Raw genomic sequence first — 19,205 nt, forward strand, 5'->3', positions numbered from 1 at the left:
ATAAACAATACAGTAAAAATTAAAAATAATTATATAACTTAAATAGGAAATGAGATTCATTTCATTAGATATAAAATTTTACTTAAAAATAATACTACTTAATACGAAGTACTAAATTTTACTACTAATGGAGTATCTAAAGTGGAAAACTAGGCTATTGATGGTTAACGGGTTTTACCAATGATACACAAAATCTAAAATGGGATAGATAAGTAACTCTAATAGTACTCCAAAACTAATCTTATTTTTGGTTTTTTGAAAAAAAATACTCATTCGTTCGCGAATAAGAGTCTCATTTTCATCCGGCACGGGTTATAAGAAATGTTACGAAAAGTGGGTGGAAGAAAGTTAGTGGAATATGAGTCTCACTTGTATATATTACTCCTTCCGTCCCTAATAATTCATCACTATTTGACTCGGCACGAATTTTAAGAAATGTAATAGAAAGTGAGTTGAAAAAATTAGTGGCATGTGGATTCTACTTTTATATACTCCCTCTGTCCCATTAGAAATGAAACGTTTTCCTTTTTAGGTTGTCCCAATAAAAATGAAACGTTTCCTAAAATGGAAACAACACTCTCTCTACTTTATCTTCTGTCTTACTTTACTCTCTCTTCATTAACTCATAAAACACCACTGCATAAAAACCTGTGCCGGAAACCAAATGTTGCATATTTTTTTGGGACAGAGGGAGTATTAGTTTTATAATAAAAAGTGAGTGTAAAAGAGTCAGTGGAATGTAGGGTCCACTACCAAAAATGGTAAAAGTGAAAGGTGACAAATTTTTGGGGACGGACGAAAAAGGAAGTAGGTGACAAATTTTCAGGGACGGAGGGAGTAGTTTTAAATAATATATGAGTAGAATGAATTAGTAGAATGTGGAGACCTCTTACCATTTATAGTAATAATGAATCGGGACTCTTATTCGTAGACGGACTAAAATGGCAAAACGGGACTCCTATTCACGGAGTAAAATGAGTTTGAGTTTAGTGTAAATTGATTGGAGTAAAATCATATTTTATGCAGTACTATCTCATTAAAGTTATGCATTTCAAATGGGTTAAAAATATTTTTTTTTTCCAAACGAATACCGGAGTATTCTATTATTATGGGTTCAAAATCGGGCATTAAACGCTAATAAAGGTACATTATTAAGTCAACTATATGTACTTAACAGTAAATCTATACATATATAAAAGGCGAGTTTTAGTCTTAATTTTAAATTTTATAAGTTTTGGGTATAAATTTAAATATTTATAAATTTTGGGTGATAATTATAAATATTATAAAATTTTCCCATCAATTTGTTTTTTTAACTGCTCATTATAACTAAAAAAGGATGTAACCGACTGTTGTGGTGGGGGAAATTAATAAAAATTTAATATATATCTTAATTTTGCATCAAATTCATGTAGATTATTAATCATGTAAATTGTAACCGTTCCATGGCCATGGAGTATTGTAATCGCATATTAGTATGGGAAAATATTTGGATTTATAAACCAATTAAATTATCTTCATTTGTGAATAATTAAATGTATAATCAATATTGATATAAATCATCATTCATGTAAAATCGTGAACCATGAGTCAATGTTATATTATTTTTAAGATTTCATATGACAATTTTTTATTTAATTACTATTACTTTCCTAACAATTAATTTATTTATTGCACCATTTAACGTTAGTGCAGTTACATATGCAGAATTAATAATCCAATTTAAATCCATGGCTATAAATATAGGTCATTTGTCTGTTTGTAACTCGATTATTCACCACCTTCTCCTATTGTACCACCAAATTTTCTCCAAAAAAAATTGTTTCTGTATGGTTTTTGCTATAGGGTTCTTACGTATAGAGAATTAGTAGATTCAATTATTTGTTTTTTCCTTTTATAGTTACATTTTTTATGCGATTATTATGTTACTAATATTTATTGTCTGTGTTCTTACCAGAGGAAGAAAGTTGACACCATGGAAATGGAATTCAACTTTCTCAATGATCTACGACCTACCATAACTTAACCAGTCAAATTTTGAAATCATGGAAGCATTCACCTTGACGATTTGATTTGAATTTGGTGAGTATTTTTGTGAAATTTCATAATCATGAACTCTTGCGGATTATGAATTTCACCAATATAAACACAAACTTGTGTTTGCATTCACATACAGATGGGGCAAGCTGGCTTGATGGAGAAGATGATGTTGACGCAGGACGACTAATCACTAAAGTGCTTGAGACGATGAGCGGAGAAGATGGAGGCTTTTGGATGGAGATAGATGGAAGCCGATGGGTAGTGGCGTAGAGCCGCGTGAGCATAGGCGATTCTGGAATCCATTTTCCATATTTTTCATTTCTTGGTTGAATTCTGAACAATTGTTTTTTATAAATGGAGTTGATTAAAGGTCTATTGTTAATCAATTTCAATTAATGAAATTATTGGATATAAATACTATACTTAATTTTCAATATTATTAATATAAGATAATATGAAAAGCTATTTTATTTTTTTTATTTTTATTGTGATTGTATACAATTTTATTTTTGAGTAAGCCGTGCAACGCACGGGAGAGATACTAGTCCTATAAAATGACTAGTTTTTACTGTAGTAGGCTGTAGATTAGCAAAGTTTTTTTTTTTTTTTTTTTTTTTTTGGTAAAGATATCCAAGACGATACAATATTTATTTCCAGTGGAAATAGATCCTCAAATTATTTAATTAAGGGCGTCTCCGGTGGCGCCCCTCCCACTAGGACCTCCACTAGCCCCTCCCACAAAAACTGTCTGTCACGTCAGCACTAGTCCTTCCCATTCCACTGCCACATCACTAGCCCTTCCTACTACACTAGGACTTCCACTAGCCCTTCCCCCAATTAAATTAATTCACAATTAAAATTAAAATTCACGGAATTAAAATTCAACACGAATATGAACGGGAAATACGAATATTTCATTAAAAAAAAAAACATACATCATTCGAAAAAAAAAATTACATATAGATAGGAAAAAAAAACAACCATATCAACGTCCACCCCTCCGCGTCCAAACTTCTTCGATAATATCCTCCTGAAGTCGAATATGGGCAATTCTTTGCCGCATGTCAGCAAATGCGCGCAACCGCTCAACCTCTCCATGAGGTACCCCCATGTTCACATTCGCGGTGGCCACGCCGTGGCTTGGACCGGCACCAGTGTCATCTTCGCTGATCCACTGAGTCAGTTCGCCCCCTTCACTTTCGACAATCATATTGTGCAAAATGATACACGCGTACATGATGTCGCCGATGTTAGAGAGATAAACTTGTCAACACAAGTGGTGTGAATGAAATGAAGTTGGGGGAGCCCTATTTATAGAGTTTTTTTTTTAAAAAAAAATTAAAAATTGCGGACGTCCGACCTTCGCCACAGTGGCGGACGTCCGATCGGACGTCGATGCGAGAGGCGAGGCCATCCGACGGGCACTCGGGACGGGCGTGGGCGCCCTTCCCACCCACTACGTACTACCGGGACGTCCACCATTGGAGACACCCTAAGGATGAACAAGTTTCATGTCTCGACTACATCCTTAGAATTAAATTAGCATTTTTTTAATAAGCTAGGTTTGACAATCTAACGGGCCCGAGTTATGTACATTTTTGCAATGTTTAATACTCCCTCCGTCCCAGATAATTTGGGACACTTTGTCCCGGCACGAGTTTTAAGAAATTTAATGAAAAGTGAGTTAAAGAAGTTGGTGGATGTGGGTCCTACTTTTAAAATATTAGTTTTATAATAAAATGTGAGTAGGAATGAGTTAGTGGAATATGGGGTCCACTACCAAAAATAGTAAAAGTGAAGTGGGACAAATTATGTGGGACGACCTGAAATGGAATATTGAGTTGAATTACGTGGGACGGAGGGAGTACTAAATTAAATGAGAATCAATGCGTTTTAAAAATTATCGAATTTAATTTATAAAACTAACAGGTTGTAGTATTTTTCTTGATTACATTAAGCAGCGACTCCTATTGAAAATTTAAACTTTGTGGAGTAAATGAAACAGTTGACTATACAAAGTAGTGTATTTTTCACAGTCAAATTATATAATTTCTCAACCCGATAAGAGCAATTTAAATTATAGTATTAACTTTTTGTAAAGACTAGGCAAATACACTGAGGCTGATGTTGTATGCCAACTGAAAAATGTGCAAGAATTTTTCCAATGCATTTGTAGGTTCAATTTCCCTGTACGTACTCCGTATATGAGAATTTGTTACTCCCTCCGTCCCAGATAATTTGATCTAGTATTTTATTTTAGGTCGTCCCATATAATTTGTCCCATTTCACTTTTACCATTTTTGGTAGTGGACCTCATATTCCACTAACCCATTCTTACTCATATTTCATTATAAAACTAATACTTTAAAAGTAGGACCCACATCCCACAAACTTTTTCAACTCACTTTCCATTAGATTTCTTAAAACCCGTGCCTGGTCAAAGTGTCCCGAATTATCTGGGACGGAGGGAGTACTATTTAATTCAAGTTGTCACGTACAATTATTAGTAATATTTCATTCATCTCACTTAAGATATCCATATTATTTAGTGGTATTAGATTTTATGAGAAGATATCCATATTATTTAGTGGTATTAGATTTTATGAGAAGATATCCATATTATTTAGTAGTATTTCATTCGTCCCACTAAATATATCCATATTATTTAGTGGTATTAGATTTTATGAGAAGTTAGGTGAAGTTAGTAGAGAGAAAAAAGTACTTCCTTCGTCCCACTCAAGATATTCAGTTATTCACATTCTTGAGTGACAGAAAAAAATATTTAATGTAATAAAGTAGAGAGAGGAAAAAGGTAGTTGGGTGTTTCAATGAGAATAGAGGAGAGATATTTTGTTTTCAAATAATGAAAGTGTATATTTTAAGTGGAACAAACTAAAAAAAAAGAGGTAGACATCTTGAGTGAGAGAGAAGTTGAATATTTGCTGATATCCTTTCAATAAATAAAGAGATGAAAGGAGTTGCAATCTTGAATCACAAGGCCATGAGTACGAGAGCATCCCCATCGGTTGTTCGTCCGTCCTTGTCAGTGGCATGATGACCGCTTGTTCGCCGCTGCAGCTTGTCCGTCCTTGGCAGCGGCAGGGCGGTGCTCTTAGCTAAGAGCACGTCCGTGCCACTGAGCAGGTCGACGTGGCGGGTTGTGATTGGCCAACGGCTTAGTCATTGGAAATTCTTTTTTTTTTTTTTTAATTCGAATAAAATTTTAAAAATCGTTTTTAAATAAAAAAATATTTTCCCACTTCCCAATAAATTATATCCGTTTTCTACACACTTTTAATTTATTTTTCAATTTTTTTCCCCAAAATTCACATTTTCATCTATAAATACTCCTACTTCAACATTAAAAGTTATGTAATTTTTAATATGTAGGATTTTAATTGTGTAATTTTTTTTTATGATTTTAATTATGTAATTTTTATTTTTTAGGACTTTAATTGTGTAATTTTTATTTTTTAGAAAAGTTTTTAGTCATTGTAGTATTTAAATTGAATAAATAGAATGGTTGGACCCTTGAGCTTGTCCTTGCGGAAGAGCATGAAAGTGGGTGTTGTGTTCTTGCCTAAGTACAAGGAGTAAAAGTGGGTTAGGGCCCACCTACATGCTCTTAAATAAGAGCACGGATAGGGATGCTCTAACGAGCTATATATAGACCCAAGACTTAATTGGGCCGCCAGACTTGTGTCTAAAATGAAATTGCCCTCGTCTAACAAAACAACGGAACTAATTATGTTGTTTGATTTACATGAAATGAATAGGATGAGCTATTCATACTTGATATTGATAGCCAAGTATACTTTAAGAATCCACCTTTAATCTTTGAAGGTTTTGTTGGTACAAACAAGGGTACTTCATTGAGAAATGGTGCCCAAAGCAGCACTCTGCCCGCAAACCCGAAGCAACGAAGATAAATTTACAACCAAAGAGAACGTATTAGATTCTTCTTGGTATGATGGAATGAAATGAGAGTGTAATGGAATAGCAATTTCTTTGCATGTTTATTTCATTCTCTCATTCATTCATTCCATCTTACCAAACATATGAATTGTAGGGATTAGACTAGGTTCGGATTCACTAATTACCAAATTCTCAACCGCGCGACTGATTTGTTACAGAGAAAACAAGCTAGAGCACAAAGCAAATATCTAGCTATTACAGTTTTTGATGAAAATAACCCTAGCACTTCTTTCATCGAATGTTACTAGAATATCAACCAAGAACATGCACACTAAGTAACCTTGTTAGCAAACCAGATCTAAAGAGTAAAGCAAACAAGAAGAACACAGAACAGATCGAGGCTATGGCTCAACCACCCGCCTATAAAACAAATCTATTCTCCAGAGACCAATAAGGGAGCACCGTTGAATCCACAAGTGATTCACCTCACACCGCAGAAACCAACACCAAATAACTCCTTCACACAGGATCTAAAACCACAGAACACAACCTCACACCAGATCTCTTACACACCAAAACCCTAGATCTCTGGAACACCCAAGCAACCGAAGCAGTTGCTTCCACCAACAAAGTCACCGGTCTATCACTCAAAGAAACCGTGATAACCAACAAACAATGCTCGGAGAGTCATCGGAGAAGAAGAGAGAATTGTAGTCTGCAGAGAGTATAGAGAGAGAGAGATTTCAAATGAATGAGAGACTCAAAACACAACCCTCAATCTAACTGTTCCAAGCCAAGATCCAAGTGAAGAAGACACATGGCATCATCTGGTGCAAGCTCAGCTCAAATTAATATCACATGGGCCAAATAAATAACCAACCCAAATAAAAGTCCACCATAAATATTCAACATGAATAAAATGGAATTAGGAATCATATTCCATTCGAATTTCCATCATACAAGAAGGGCTTTAGTGCAAGGAACAATACTTACCCCAGAAAGAAGAGGAATTCTCAGCCAGTTCATGATGATGGGCTGCAAACTATCATTGAACAATTCATATATAACCCACCCCAGTAGTCTTCTTTCCTTATCCTTCTTTCTCACTTACATGCTACACTCAATAATGTCTTTTCTAGTAATTAATTTTAGGCAATATAACTACAATAAATAAATTATACATGTGTACACATTTCAATAATTTCTGTATCAACGACCATTTCCAGACGTTTCTTCAAGCTAATTAGTGCCACATAATTTAATTACTCCTAAATTTTTTTCTACATAATTAAATGCAGCAACTAGTCCTATATAACTTGTTTGTTTTGAGAGGAAAGCCATCCAAAATAGACCATGCTATATCGATTACTTATTTATTTAAACAACCACAATTTTATATTCAAGTATAGTTCGTTTCTCTATCTAAGATATTTTGATTTTTTCAGCCACAACACCTCCACACCCAATTTAATTCCAACTACCATGGCTTAGATTTTGGCATCTCTCACCCATAAGTTCATTAATAACTACTTACTCTCCTTTGCCCCATCAATGGTTTAAATATTTTTTAGCTATAATTTACTGGAGCCTTAAAGTAGCTTCAGATGACAGTAAATAATTCGTACATTTTATACAGTAAAACATACCTATAAATTGGAGTATTAAAAAGTTTGTGATACTAAAGATCAATAGTTTTATTCAAATTATTATTTTTTTACATTTTCATATAAAATTTGTTATTCTAAATTTAAAGGTATCTACTTCATATATTAAATTATATTTTCTTCTTAAATTAAATATGTATAAATATGTTATGTACTTTACATAAAATATTTCAGATTCAAGTGATCATATTCATTCATCTAATTAATAGTAATATTTTGTATATGTAGCAAATAATTTAAATAGGAAACTTAATAAAGTTAATTGGACTTCAAAATTATAAATTTTGGTGTAGTTTGATATTTTTCATGAAGTTAAAATTTGGTTATATAAATTATAAATTCATGAGTTGAAAATTTGCAATTTTAAGGGCCAATACATTTTTTAAAATGCATAAATAATGAATTGATGGTGTAGAAAAGAAATGTCAAAGAATATTACACGTAAGCATGTAAAATATGTAATGGATGTGCCGCCAAAAACCACCAGTCTGTCTGTTCAACCAATCAAAGCGTCAACAATTCCTGTTTGTGAAACGCTGTACATTTTCCAGTTCTTACGTTCACAATCGACAGATTCCAACTATACAGCAACAGCCGATTCGTACTTAGTAGGTTGAAGAAAGCAACGAATCGAAGAGAGGGTGAACAGGAAAAGCTAGATGGGGACATTAGAAACATGGAGAAAAGCATATGGTGCTCTTAAAACTGCATTGTTTCGATCATTCGGTTACTGATTTCCCATCTTTCCATTAGAGAATCTTGCTTCTTTCCAATAAAGATTTGTTTTTTGGGGTGTCTCAAAACAGGATGTGGATGTGGCGATCGTCAAGGCTACCAATCATGTGGAGCAACCGCCAAAAGAGAGACACCTCAGAAGTCAGTTTCTCTATTTTACTCTTTTCTGTTTCCATTCACCTTTCCCCCTTGAGTTTTCTGAATTTTCAAGGATAATTGGTTCATTGGTTATATGTTGTGGGTGGGGTGTGAACATTAGGAGATGTTGAGACTTCAGTTTTTTGATTGCCAAGAAAAGTTTCTTAGATTGTGGTTTATCAACAACTTTTAAGTTCCAAATGGGAGATTTTGGTCTTGGGAATTCAGATACAGAAATTGATGAGGCTTTGTATATTTTTTCATTGAGGGGAAGTACAAATTGTTTTAGTTTAAACTTTAATGCCTTGTTGAATGTTGAAAATGAGAACACTAGCAGTTATATTATTAGTATCCGGATGCTTCTTGCAGAAATTATGGCGGTCACATCGGCGATGCGGCCTCGTGTTGATGTTGCCTACTGCGTACATGCACTTTCGAGACGACTGGCAAAAACACACAACTGGACGGTATGAATTGTGAAATTCTGTTTTCTGTTGACTCTTATTCATGTTTTTTCCTTTAATTTGGCAGTTTTGTCTTCAAACTTATATTTCTAACTTAATCTATTGATTTTACATTCTTTGTGTTGCATCAATCGAGTGTTGGTTGGATCTTCAAAAACCTATGCCTTTTTATCTCATGCTATTTTGGTTTTTCTGTTTAATAAGGTTGCCTTTTGATTTTGTTATGCAGATTTTGTTTTTCTTATGTTTTAGAAACCTGTTGATGATGCAGTTTCTTAGATTAGGGTTATATGGTTGTGATGCATTACCTGTTGCTGTACTATAAAACAGTGTTTAGAGGCATGATATGAGCAACACTTTGATGGTTTTTATCTTTTACTATAACAGGTTGCATTGAAGACTTTAATAGTTATTCATAGAACACTGAGAGAAGGTGATCCTATATTTAAAGTGGAACTTCTGAATTTCCAAAAGAGAGGCCGAGTCCTCCAAATGTCCAATTTCAAAGATGATTCAAGCCCTGTTGGTATGTAGCTGCTGTTCTTGGGGGTGATTTTCTATACTTTCACCTTAAAAAGGTTGCTAGACTATGATAATCATAATGTGTACTTCTATACTGCAGCTTGGGATTACTCTGCCTGGGTAAGGACATATGCACAGTTTCTAGAAGAACGTCTTGAATGTTTTAGGATTCTTGGGTATGACATTGAAGCTGAACGGCTTCCTGGAATCGCACAAGGGCAAGATAAGGTACATTTTTGTTGTCAATGCTTAACTGCTTTGTTTATATATGGATATACTCGTATTAACCTATGAAATTTGTGATTGATCAATACTAATTCTTTACATTGATCTTTGTGCTTGTTAAGTATATTCCTCCAAGAATTGCTTAATATAAAGTTTTATTATATTCTTGTAGTTTGAAGCTGACGAGTGACAAATAGCGTTGTTTTAGGCCATACAATATGGCAGACTGACTGGATCTGAGTTCATAGACCCAAACCTATCATTGTTTTTATGCCATATCAATATCAATTGGGTGATGGCTGTTGTTCATTAATTTGTTTACAGGGTTATAGTAGAACTAGAGACTTGAGTAGTGAAGAACTTCTAGAGCAGTTGCCTGCTTTACAACAACTACTCTATCGTCTTATTGGATGTCAGGTGGTCCCAGACTTGATGACTAATTGTTTATGTTGGCATAACCAGCCTTGGTTTATGGCCTTGTTACCATGTCGCAAATTTCCAGTTTTGTATTTTGATATTAGCAACTCAAAACTTAATTTGCCATTCATGATTTACAGCCTGAAGGAGTGGCAGTAGGGAACTACCTGGTTCAGTACTCTCTTGCTTTGGTATGTGGTTTCCATCACCAACTGTGTATATATGTGGAATCCTTTAATCATGCTTCTATAGTCTATACTCTCTATATGAATAAGAGAACAGACAGTGTTGATTGATGACTTTCTTTCTGTTTCAAAACTCTTACTGTAATAGTTATGTTGTGATCATATCATTATTTGAGGCAACTCACTTTTTTGATGACTTCTTTGTCAATTCTTTTAGGCACTCAAAGAGAGTTTCAAAATATATTGTTCCATAAATGATGGGATAATCAATCTTGTTGACAAGGTTATGTGAATACTGTTTTACTGTTTATTTATTTACTTTTAGGGCTTCATATTTGCTTGCTCGCATTGAAAAATGTAGTCCTTACCTATTTTTGCCTTCAGTTTTTTGAGATGCCAAGGCATGAAGCCGTCAAAGCGCTGGATGTTTATAAAAGAGCAGGGCAGCAGGTAGGTTACTGATCTACAGGCTGTGTTATTCATTTTAGTTTGGTTCTTTTGCTCTCGTGAATATATAAACTATGGCACACTTCGACTTACTTTCTTTCATGACAATACTGTTTATGATGTTGCTGCAGGCTGCTGGCCTTTCTAATTTTTATGATATTTGTAAAGGGCTTGAGCTTGCTAGAAACTTCCAGTTCCCTGTGTTGAGAGAGGTAAGCACTGTCTATTACTCCATGTTTAATGCGAGTCACAATTGACTGAAATATATTGCTCCGCAGCCTCCACAGTCCTTTCTGGTAACGATGGAAGAATATATAAGAGAAGCTCCTAGAATGGTTTCGGTTGCCAGTGTGGCCTTGGTCAGAATTCTTGTCCTCTTTTCTTATACATTGCTTGGTTGCATGTTTCGTTTTATTGCCTGCCCCTTCATAAATCAATTCCGTTGAGGAGTGAGATTTTTTTTCACGTAAATAGGAATATCCTGAAAGGCTATTGCTGACATACAAGCAAGAGGATGCTCCTCCACCTCCCGAAGATACAAAAGAGCTGGTGGAGGAAGCCATGCCACCACCATCCGCCGAAGTCCCCATCTCAGCTAATGAGGCAGCAGTTTCTCCACATCCACCTGCTAACTTGGAATTTGATGATCTATTGGTGAGTTCCACTTCTCATGTAAATATTGAATATTTTGGATATATGAGAACCTTTTCTTATCCATTCCTTCCATGCTTTTTTTGTATGAACGACAAAATTTCAGGGGTTGAACGTTACCGTACAAGATGCATCTGCAATCGAGGAAACCAATGCGTTGGCTCTAGCTATTGTTCCATCTGGTTAGAGTTTCTGCATACCGATCTTTGAAATTCTTCCGCCTACTTAGAAATACTAGTTAAGATTCTTCTGCTTCACGACTATTTTCTGCAGTCACGTTTTTACCTAGGTTTCTGCTGCAGGCACTGCAACAGTTGAACCCGATGCCTCCCAAGCAAAAGGGTTCGATCCCACTGGGTGGGAACTTGCGCTAGTAACGACTCCCAGCACGAACTTATCATCAGTACAGGAGCGGCAATTGGTACATTCTTGTGCTGTTTAATAGTTTAAAGAATGCATCACGAATTTTGGCTTGTAGTGTTTTCCATTATACGAATGCATCACAAATTTTGGCTTGTGGATGTTACAATGGCAGGCGGGAGGACTGGATTTACTCACACTCGACAGCTTATACAACGAAGGCATGTATAGAGCATCCCAACAACCGGTTTATGGTGCAGCTGCTCCAAATCCGTTTGAAGCTAGCGATCCATTCGCAATGTCGAACACTGTTCCTATGCATGCAGCAGCAGCTCAAATGGCAGCTATACCTCAAAATCATAACAATCCATTTCAATCTGTATATCTGCAAACACAACAGCATCAACATCTCCTGATGGGCCAACAAAATCCTTTTGGTGATACGGGGTTCGAAGCGTTTCCTGCTGCATATCATCAAACTACTAATCCATTTGGGAGTAGTGGTCTTTTATAAGAGAAGTTATAGTCACATAGAATGCAATTTGTTAGGTTCATTGATATTGATAGAGAATGAAATTGTAATAGTTTGCAAATTGTGTATACGTGTGTTGAGACTAGAGAGAGATGCAGTTGTATCTGCTATTTGTTTGTATTTAAGGTGAAGTTCACCATATATTTGAATGAATGAAAATTAAAGTAAAGTCTGCCGTCCCCGTCCTAATCAACAAGTAAGAGTGATTTAAGAAATTGAAGTTGAGACGTTTAGATTTCTTAATTTGTTTACGTGTCTCTAATAGTCATACTTTCCCACCTTTTAAGCAAGTCAACGAAAACAGAATTGAAGAGTCAAACTACCTTTTTATGTAGGACTAAATCAATATGAAGCCGCGTTGTAATCATCATCAGCAAACTCCAAAATCCAAATCAATCCAACGGCAGTCCCAAAAACCTGAATTTCGTATTCATCACCAAGTGGGAGAATGAGAGATGGCCAAATACAAAAGCTTTCTCAAAGCCCTAGCCAATCCCTTCACTTCTAAATCAAGCAAAGGTAAGTGTCATTCATTCAACTCTTGTTTGTACATATGTATCGAATCACCTGAATTCTCTGATGTGATTTGCGTGTGGGCAAAAGATCCCAACGAGGCGGACTTGGAGAAAATTGCTGCTCAAGAACAGAAGCAATTTCCTTTCGAGGTCCTGGTTGCAGCCACGAATAACTTCCACCCCACTCTGAAGCTTGGGGAAGGGGGTTTTGGTCCTGTATACAAGGTAAAAACAAAATGGAGTGCTGGTTGGATTGGATTGGATTGAAATTGAATTGGTTGGAGTTGATTTGGGGGAATTGAATTGGCAGGGAAAACTGGTTGATGGGCGAGAAATAGCGGTGAAGAAACTGTCGCGCAGCTCAGCGCAGGGGAAGAAGGAGTTTTTGAGCGAGTCAAAGCTGCTGGCACGTGTGCAGCATAGGAATGTGGTGAATTTGTTGGGATACTGCGTCCACGCTGCAGAAAAGCTGCTTGTTTATCAATATGTGGTCAACGAGAGCCTCGACAAGATTCTATTCAGTAATTGCCTTCTTCCTTCTCAATCATATATGCAATTATAGGTAACAAGTTTTTTATGGGAATTGGCGTAGAGGGCGATGGCGGAGGAGATGAATTTGATTGGAAACGGAGGTACGATGTGATCACCGGCATTGCAAAGGGGTTGGTTTATCTTCATGAAGAGGCTCACTGCCGCATCATACACCGTGACATCAAACCTAGCAATATCCTTCTTGATCACAAGTGGGTTCCCAAGATTAGTGATTTTGGGATGGCGCGCCTCTATCCTGAAGATCAAACACACATCAACACCCGTGTTGCTGGAACCAAGTATATATACCTATTCAATTGTAGGAGTATCAAATACTATCATTTGTTTTATTCACCATTCAATTGAAATATGCATATGTGTAGTGGCTACATGGCACCTGAATACCTTGTGCACGGCCATCTTTCGGACAAGGCAGATGTGTTCAGCTTTGGGGTTGTAGTTCTGGAGCTCATAAGTGGACAGAAGAACTCAAGATTCAACCGAGATCCTGAGTGTCGGAGCTTGCTTGAATGGGTAAATACTCCTCACTCCTCACACTCCTCAGTTAGTAGTAGTTGATTGGATGGTGAATGAAATTGTAGGTATACAAGCTTTACAAGAAGCAGAGGATCATGGAAGTGATTGATCCTAGAATAGTGTCTTCAGCAGATCCTCATCAGGTGGTAATGTGCATACAGATAGGGTTGCTGTGTGTTCAGTCCGACCCTAAAACGAGGCCTGATATGAGCCGTGTGGTTTTGATACTGTCCAAGAAGCCGGCCATTCTTGAAGAACCGTCGAGGCCTGGACACCCAGGGACCAGGTATACACTTCCTCGCCGGCCAACTGCACATGCATCTGCATCCTCTGCTTCTGCCCTATCTCAATCATTCGGCTCCACACTCAACTCAACTGCATCTGCAACTGCAACTTCAAATTCAACTTCGGACCCCCATGGGAAGAGACCTATGACATATTAGTGAATCATCACCGATTTTGCAACAATGTTAACTCAACTCTCATCAACAATTCCTAAAATCTCATTAGTTTTGAGTTTAGACTAAACAGTAAACACACACCCCACCCAACATCTCTTCAGTATTGAGTATTTCCTTGTATAAATTTTTGTTTGTATTTTTCCTTGCTGTTACCTGTATATCTAGTTAGGATTTATTACCGGCAATTGATTTTTATAGTTGATATAACTTTGTTATTAAGTTAGAGCTAATTATTTTATGACTAATTTTTGTTTTTGGTGATGACTGAAATTAGTAGTAGTATATCTGGTTGCTCATATACCAGTTATATGATGTGATCCAAGGGTTGATTTTCTTTGGGTCCGGCAATGCATAGATAGCTCACGTGCCTCTGCTGTGTCGTTATATTTCAGCTTTTTATATCAGTAGTGTCAGCTGTTTATTGTTACTGACTTAATCGGTCGTGCACAGCGCATTTTCATTTCAATAATTTGTATGACAGTCCATCTCTATATTATAATTCAAATAAAATAAAACATACTATGCAACCTATCCGTCAATACAACAGTACCGACCAATTATTTTCTTCAAACTCAAGGTGACTAATGCCTGTCAATTTTTTTATACTAAAAAAACTATTTTCTCTAACAGCCCAAAAATCATAGTCCTATCAAACTAAAAAAAAATCAAGTATTTCTATCACCATATCAAATAATCAGCAACCTAGTCGTCAATCCAACAACAATCAAACCATAAGTCCAACTATCTAAGAATAATTACTTATGATATTACTTTCCTATCCATAATCCGGTCGCTGCGTTTGGACTTTGGAAACAAGTCAATTAGTCAAACCCGTAGTGAAGCAAGATAAAATTTGTTTTCAAAATTTTAAACCAAATTAAGATGTTTTACTTTTTAAACCTCCGGAAATAACTCGCAAGGCGTAAGCCTAAATTGTAAATTAAATGAGAGCCTTTTGTAAAAAGCAGCCTGCTTGGAATTTGCTTGAAATCCTTAGGTAATAGTAAAATTTTATGTTGTCATAATTTGATTTTTTTCATTGTATAAAGCATTTACTAGAATTGTCTTTAAACTCAATTTGCATGCTGTCAAATATAAATGGCGTAATATTCTTCTTATATTTATGGCTTTTTAGGTATTAGGGCATCATAGTGTAGTGATATGTATGATTCGCTGCCTTCACTTTATAATTGTGAAATATATGCCTCATGGTAACTTATAGTATATGGCCACCGACAGGCTTGTGCCAAACTTGCATTCTTCGTATTGCCTATACACAGTTTACTGCTAGCACTTATCGATGTGGCTGTGAATTCTGGTATGTTTACTTTTTTGGCTTGTTTTTTAATTTCACTCCACTATAACATTACTATTGATGCCTGCTGGTAGTATTAATTTAAATTTAAATTTAAATTTTGATTTCCACCATAGCTAACATTCATAATAACATACTATAGTTTTTCTTTTAATCTTAGTTTCCACCATATGGTTTAGATGTAGCTGAAAACTTAATGTTCTTTTGGCATTCAACATTGCATCCTTTCATTTGAAATTGAGCTTTTGAAGGATAAGCCTTTTCTGCTTGTAAAGCATTTGATTTTGGTAACAGAGAGAAAAATATAGATGAGTCTTGTTCTTCAGTTCTTGAGGTTCATTAGATAGCATTGATACTCCCAAGTTTAGGTAGTTGGTAATTCTGGGATATTTCTGAGGGTTATCTAAGATTTTATTGAGTTTCATGTAACTCCTCTCTAACATAACTCCTCTGAGAATGCACATATAAAAGCTCGAGTAACATCACAGGATGGTCCATCTGTTGCTCCTGAAGGCCATAAACCATTCCATCAACTCCAGGATCGTGGCAAATATACGCAGTTGGTTCTTGAAACAGCTGTCGTAGAAAATCCTCTCTTCCTATAACCGCGTCCCATATTGCAACATCACTTGTTCAGATCATTGTTCGCATACAACCAACTCTGGTTCGGTCTAGCAATTGCGTTGGCCAAAGTTCTTTGTTGGATGAACAATTGACACACACACTATATCCTTATTGAGGATATTGTGGATGCACCTGAAAAAAGCCTTAGAAATTTCAAAGTAAATGCTGTCCCACCATCACTCTTGGTGGTGGGATGGTGGCTAGCTTTAATCATCGACATAATCACACCGGCCTTACTACTTAACGGAGGAAATGTCTGCTCAAACATGGGTGTTAATATCTCTATTCTGCTTATACAGAGAATTACTCATCATTAATTTTCATGTTTTATCTTTCAGGCTCAGCAACATATCATGAAGAGAATTCATATCATATGATCATGATTAATAAGATGCACACCAATGTGGGTAGGCTTTATTACAATTTGAATAGTATAGTATACACAAGTAAGAGTGCCTTTTTAACTTACATAGAGATAGAGGCAAAACGCAAATCTGCAACAAGGAAAAGTGGTATGGAGCGTGGGAATCTTTCTCTTTACTTTTGCTTTATTGCACTAATTGGGTATGCATGTACATCAACTTCATATACTATTAGCTTTTCTTTTGGTTCAAACTGCACAAAGTTAAAGCAAACAAAAGAAAATAATAAAAAGAAAGAAAAGCAACCACCAGATCAAGGCAAATAGACTTATACCAGATCAGGTAACACTTTTCACTCCAAGTGGCCTTCATTTACATACCATCTGAATTTGAAAATTGAACTACGTTATAGCTATGAAACAATTCCACTCACTATATCTATGAGATAGATGGAGAGTTACCTTTTCTCTGTAAACTTTTACCCAAGAATGAGACGAAAACAATGAGCATTGTAACTCCGGCTATTAGTCCTATAAAGAGAGCAAGTGTTTTCTCCGTCTCATCATTATCATCACGCCCTACATAAGACCATGTACAAAACAAAGGAAAAATATTTGTCAGACATATCTATCTTTAGGATCAATGACACAGCAGATTTGACACACAAATTAATCATGTACTCATAATTCTAGAAACTTGATTGTGTTTTAAGATGTAACTAGAATTATTCAAAATTTTATTTTCCCATGACTTGATATCATTAATTAGAGTTACAAAATGCACTTATGTTCATAAACCTTGTATGAAGAAATCCAAGCAAAATTATTCTCATTCTTCCATTAGTTATTATTCGTTCTTGCTTATGCTATGAGTTAAACATTTAATACCAATTCTTGGTAGCTGATATATTTTACCCGGTTGATCTATAGTTTACTCGTGTTCATGTCATTATAAATGCGCCATCCGTCGCAAGAATCAACCAAATAAGCTAAGGGATACTACTACATTGTGATTTTAACCCCTTTTAGAAGTTAATTATGGTAATGTATTTATACATGATTATTCTACTTGAATCATCATCTTCATACCTGTAAGTCCAGTTACATATGTTCTCTTGTTTCCCCCAAAAAACTGCTTTGGGAATTTAAACTCATTAATTTTAGACATATGGCCCTTTTTTCTCGATAATTTGTTCGTTTGATATGAAAGTTACACACACGAGAATAGTATACTAATTCAAAATAAATCACACCAACAAAAGCAAAAAAGTAGCAACCTTTCCTTTTCACATACAATTACACCAGAAACAGAAAACAAAAAAAAAGAAAAGAGATCATCAATCACACAAGGATAGATTAAAAATTGTACTCGTAGGAGCTACCTTAGTAAATTAATGAACAAAAAATTAGGACGGAGCATTCAAGAGGAGTTGAAAATGAAATCATAGTAGGCTATGGCATGTTAATTAAGTAGGTAGAGAAATAAAGATAAAGCGCGATAGCAAGGACGCGGCTGCAACGAAGCTTACCGCTTTCGGAACTAGGCCTCGCATAGCCGGTGGTCGCCTGAGTCTGAGAAACAGAGTAGCGAGCGTAACACTTAGCCAAGAACACGTCACCCCAAGGAGACGTCGCGCACTCCGTCCTCAGCCGTTGGATGGCCTCGGACAAGCACTCATCGCACTGCCCGCTGCTCAAATCCTGCTCACACTGCACCACACCCTGCACCCTCCCCGACCCCCCCACCCGAAAATACTGCCCCCCGCCGCCTCCCAGATACGCCAGCACCGCATCCCTCTCGTTCCCTGCGCCACTAGGCGGCCCGCACTTATGCGACACCTCAGTCTTGTCGAGCTGCCCCACGAACGACGCGTTGTCGTACTTGATGAAGCAGCCGTCCAGCTGCAGCGCGCCGCCGCACGTCCCCATACAGTAGCCGCCTATCCTCGAGACCGCGTTCGCCACGCAGCTGTGGCAGTCGGAGGTGCTGAGGTCGCCGCGGCACTGGAAGAGGCCCGACACGGCGTCGCTGTTGTCGTCGGTGGGGATGTTGAAGGTGTTGTAGTTGGAGAGGGAGGCGGAGTTGACGAGCGAGGCGAGCACTGAGTTGAGGCTGGACTCGTAGGGGCTGCCCGGGTTGTACTTGGCCTGAGTGCAGCCTACGTATATCATGGACTCCCATGAGGAGGTTGAGAGGTGTGGGAATAGGGAGATGAACAGAGCGCAGAGGATCCATAGATGTTCTCCGCAACGCATCATCTTCGACTTATCTATCTATCTATCTCTACCATGTGAAGGAGAGTCCAACAAATCTTATTTCTATAGCATCGCTGACCACTTAATTGTACGACTACTACAAATTATATTATTGCTATTGGCTAGCTACTGCTTCTATTTGTGTGCTCGTAAACTAAAATTTAAATGCTTAAATTCAGATGTTCAAATTAAAAAAATACTATTATCACTCACGTAAAATGTCCATTTCAATTGATTGTGAAATAGAGTTTTAACACTATCTTGAAATTCATAGTGAAAGAGAGATTTTACACTATTGTTCACAATAAAA

The 19,205-nt window shown here is 36.6% G+C and overlaps 3 protein-coding genes across 5 annotated transcripts; 2 read left to right on the top strand and 1 right to left on the bottom strand.

The window, feature by feature from the left end:
- The first annotated feature begins 8,100 nt into the window (after positions 1-8,100).
- On the top strand, positions 8,101-12,488 carry LOC125188605 (putative clathrin assembly protein At2g01600). The gene is made up of 15 exons (XM_048085551.1): positions 8,101-8,312; positions 8,426-8,495; positions 8,862-8,959; positions 9,344-9,482; positions 9,579-9,706; positions 10,028-10,120; positions 10,261-10,311; positions 10,523-10,588; positions 10,690-10,755; positions 10,884-10,964; positions 11,031-11,111; positions 11,227-11,406; positions 11,510-11,585; positions 11,706-11,824; positions 11,939-12,488. The coding sequence occupies exons 1-15, from the start codon at positions 8,310-8,312 to the stop codon at positions 12,275-12,277; spliced, it is 1,590 nt and encodes a 529-aa protein (XP_047941508.1). The 5' UTR covers positions 8,101-8,309; the 3' UTR covers positions 12,278-12,488.
- A 165-nt stretch (positions 12,489-12,653) lies between these two features.
- On the top strand, positions 12,654-14,600 carry LOC125188606 (cysteine-rich receptor-like protein kinase 43). Its single transcript, XM_048085552.1, has 6 exons — positions 12,654-12,814; positions 12,899-13,035; positions 13,121-13,331; positions 13,403-13,640; positions 13,725-13,875; positions 13,944-14,600. Exons 1-6 carry the CDS (start codon positions 12,751-12,753, stop codon positions 14,319-14,321), a joined length of 1,179 nt encoding a protein of 392 aa, XP_047941509.1. The 5' UTR covers positions 12,654-12,750; the 3' UTR covers positions 14,322-14,600.
- Positions 14,601-16,670: 2,070 nt separating this feature from the next.
- Positions 16,671-19,009, bottom strand: LOC125190723 (plasmodesmata-located protein 6-like). Of its 3 annotated transcripts, none has more exons than XM_048088100.1 (4): positions 18,169-19,009; positions 17,102-17,218; positions 16,975-17,023; positions 16,671-16,880 (listed from the first exon to the last, which is right to left on the bottom strand). In XM_048088100.1, the coding sequence occupies exons 1-3, from the start codon at positions 18,896-18,898 to the stop codon at positions 17,013-17,015; spliced, it is 858 nt and encodes a 285-aa protein (XP_047944057.1). In that variant the 5' UTR covers positions 18,899-19,009; the 3' UTR covers positions 16,671-16,880; positions 16,975-17,012. The 3 variants fall into 3 exon arrangements, with proteins under 3 accessions (XP_047944057.1, XP_047944056.1, XP_047944055.1); XM_048088099.1 differs by having other exon boundaries at positions 16,671-16,893; XM_048088098.1 differs by having other exon boundaries at positions 16,671-17,023.
- Positions 19,010-19,205: the final 196 nt, after the last annotated feature.

This window comes from Salvia hispanica, chromosome 5 (assembly GCF_023119035.1).
Source record: "Salvia hispanica cultivar TCC Black 2014 chromosome 5, UniMelb_Shisp_WGS_1.0, whole genome shotgun sequence".
NCBI classification, from domain to species: Eukaryota; Viridiplantae; Streptophyta; class Magnoliopsida; order Lamiales; family Lamiaceae; genus Salvia; species Salvia hispanica.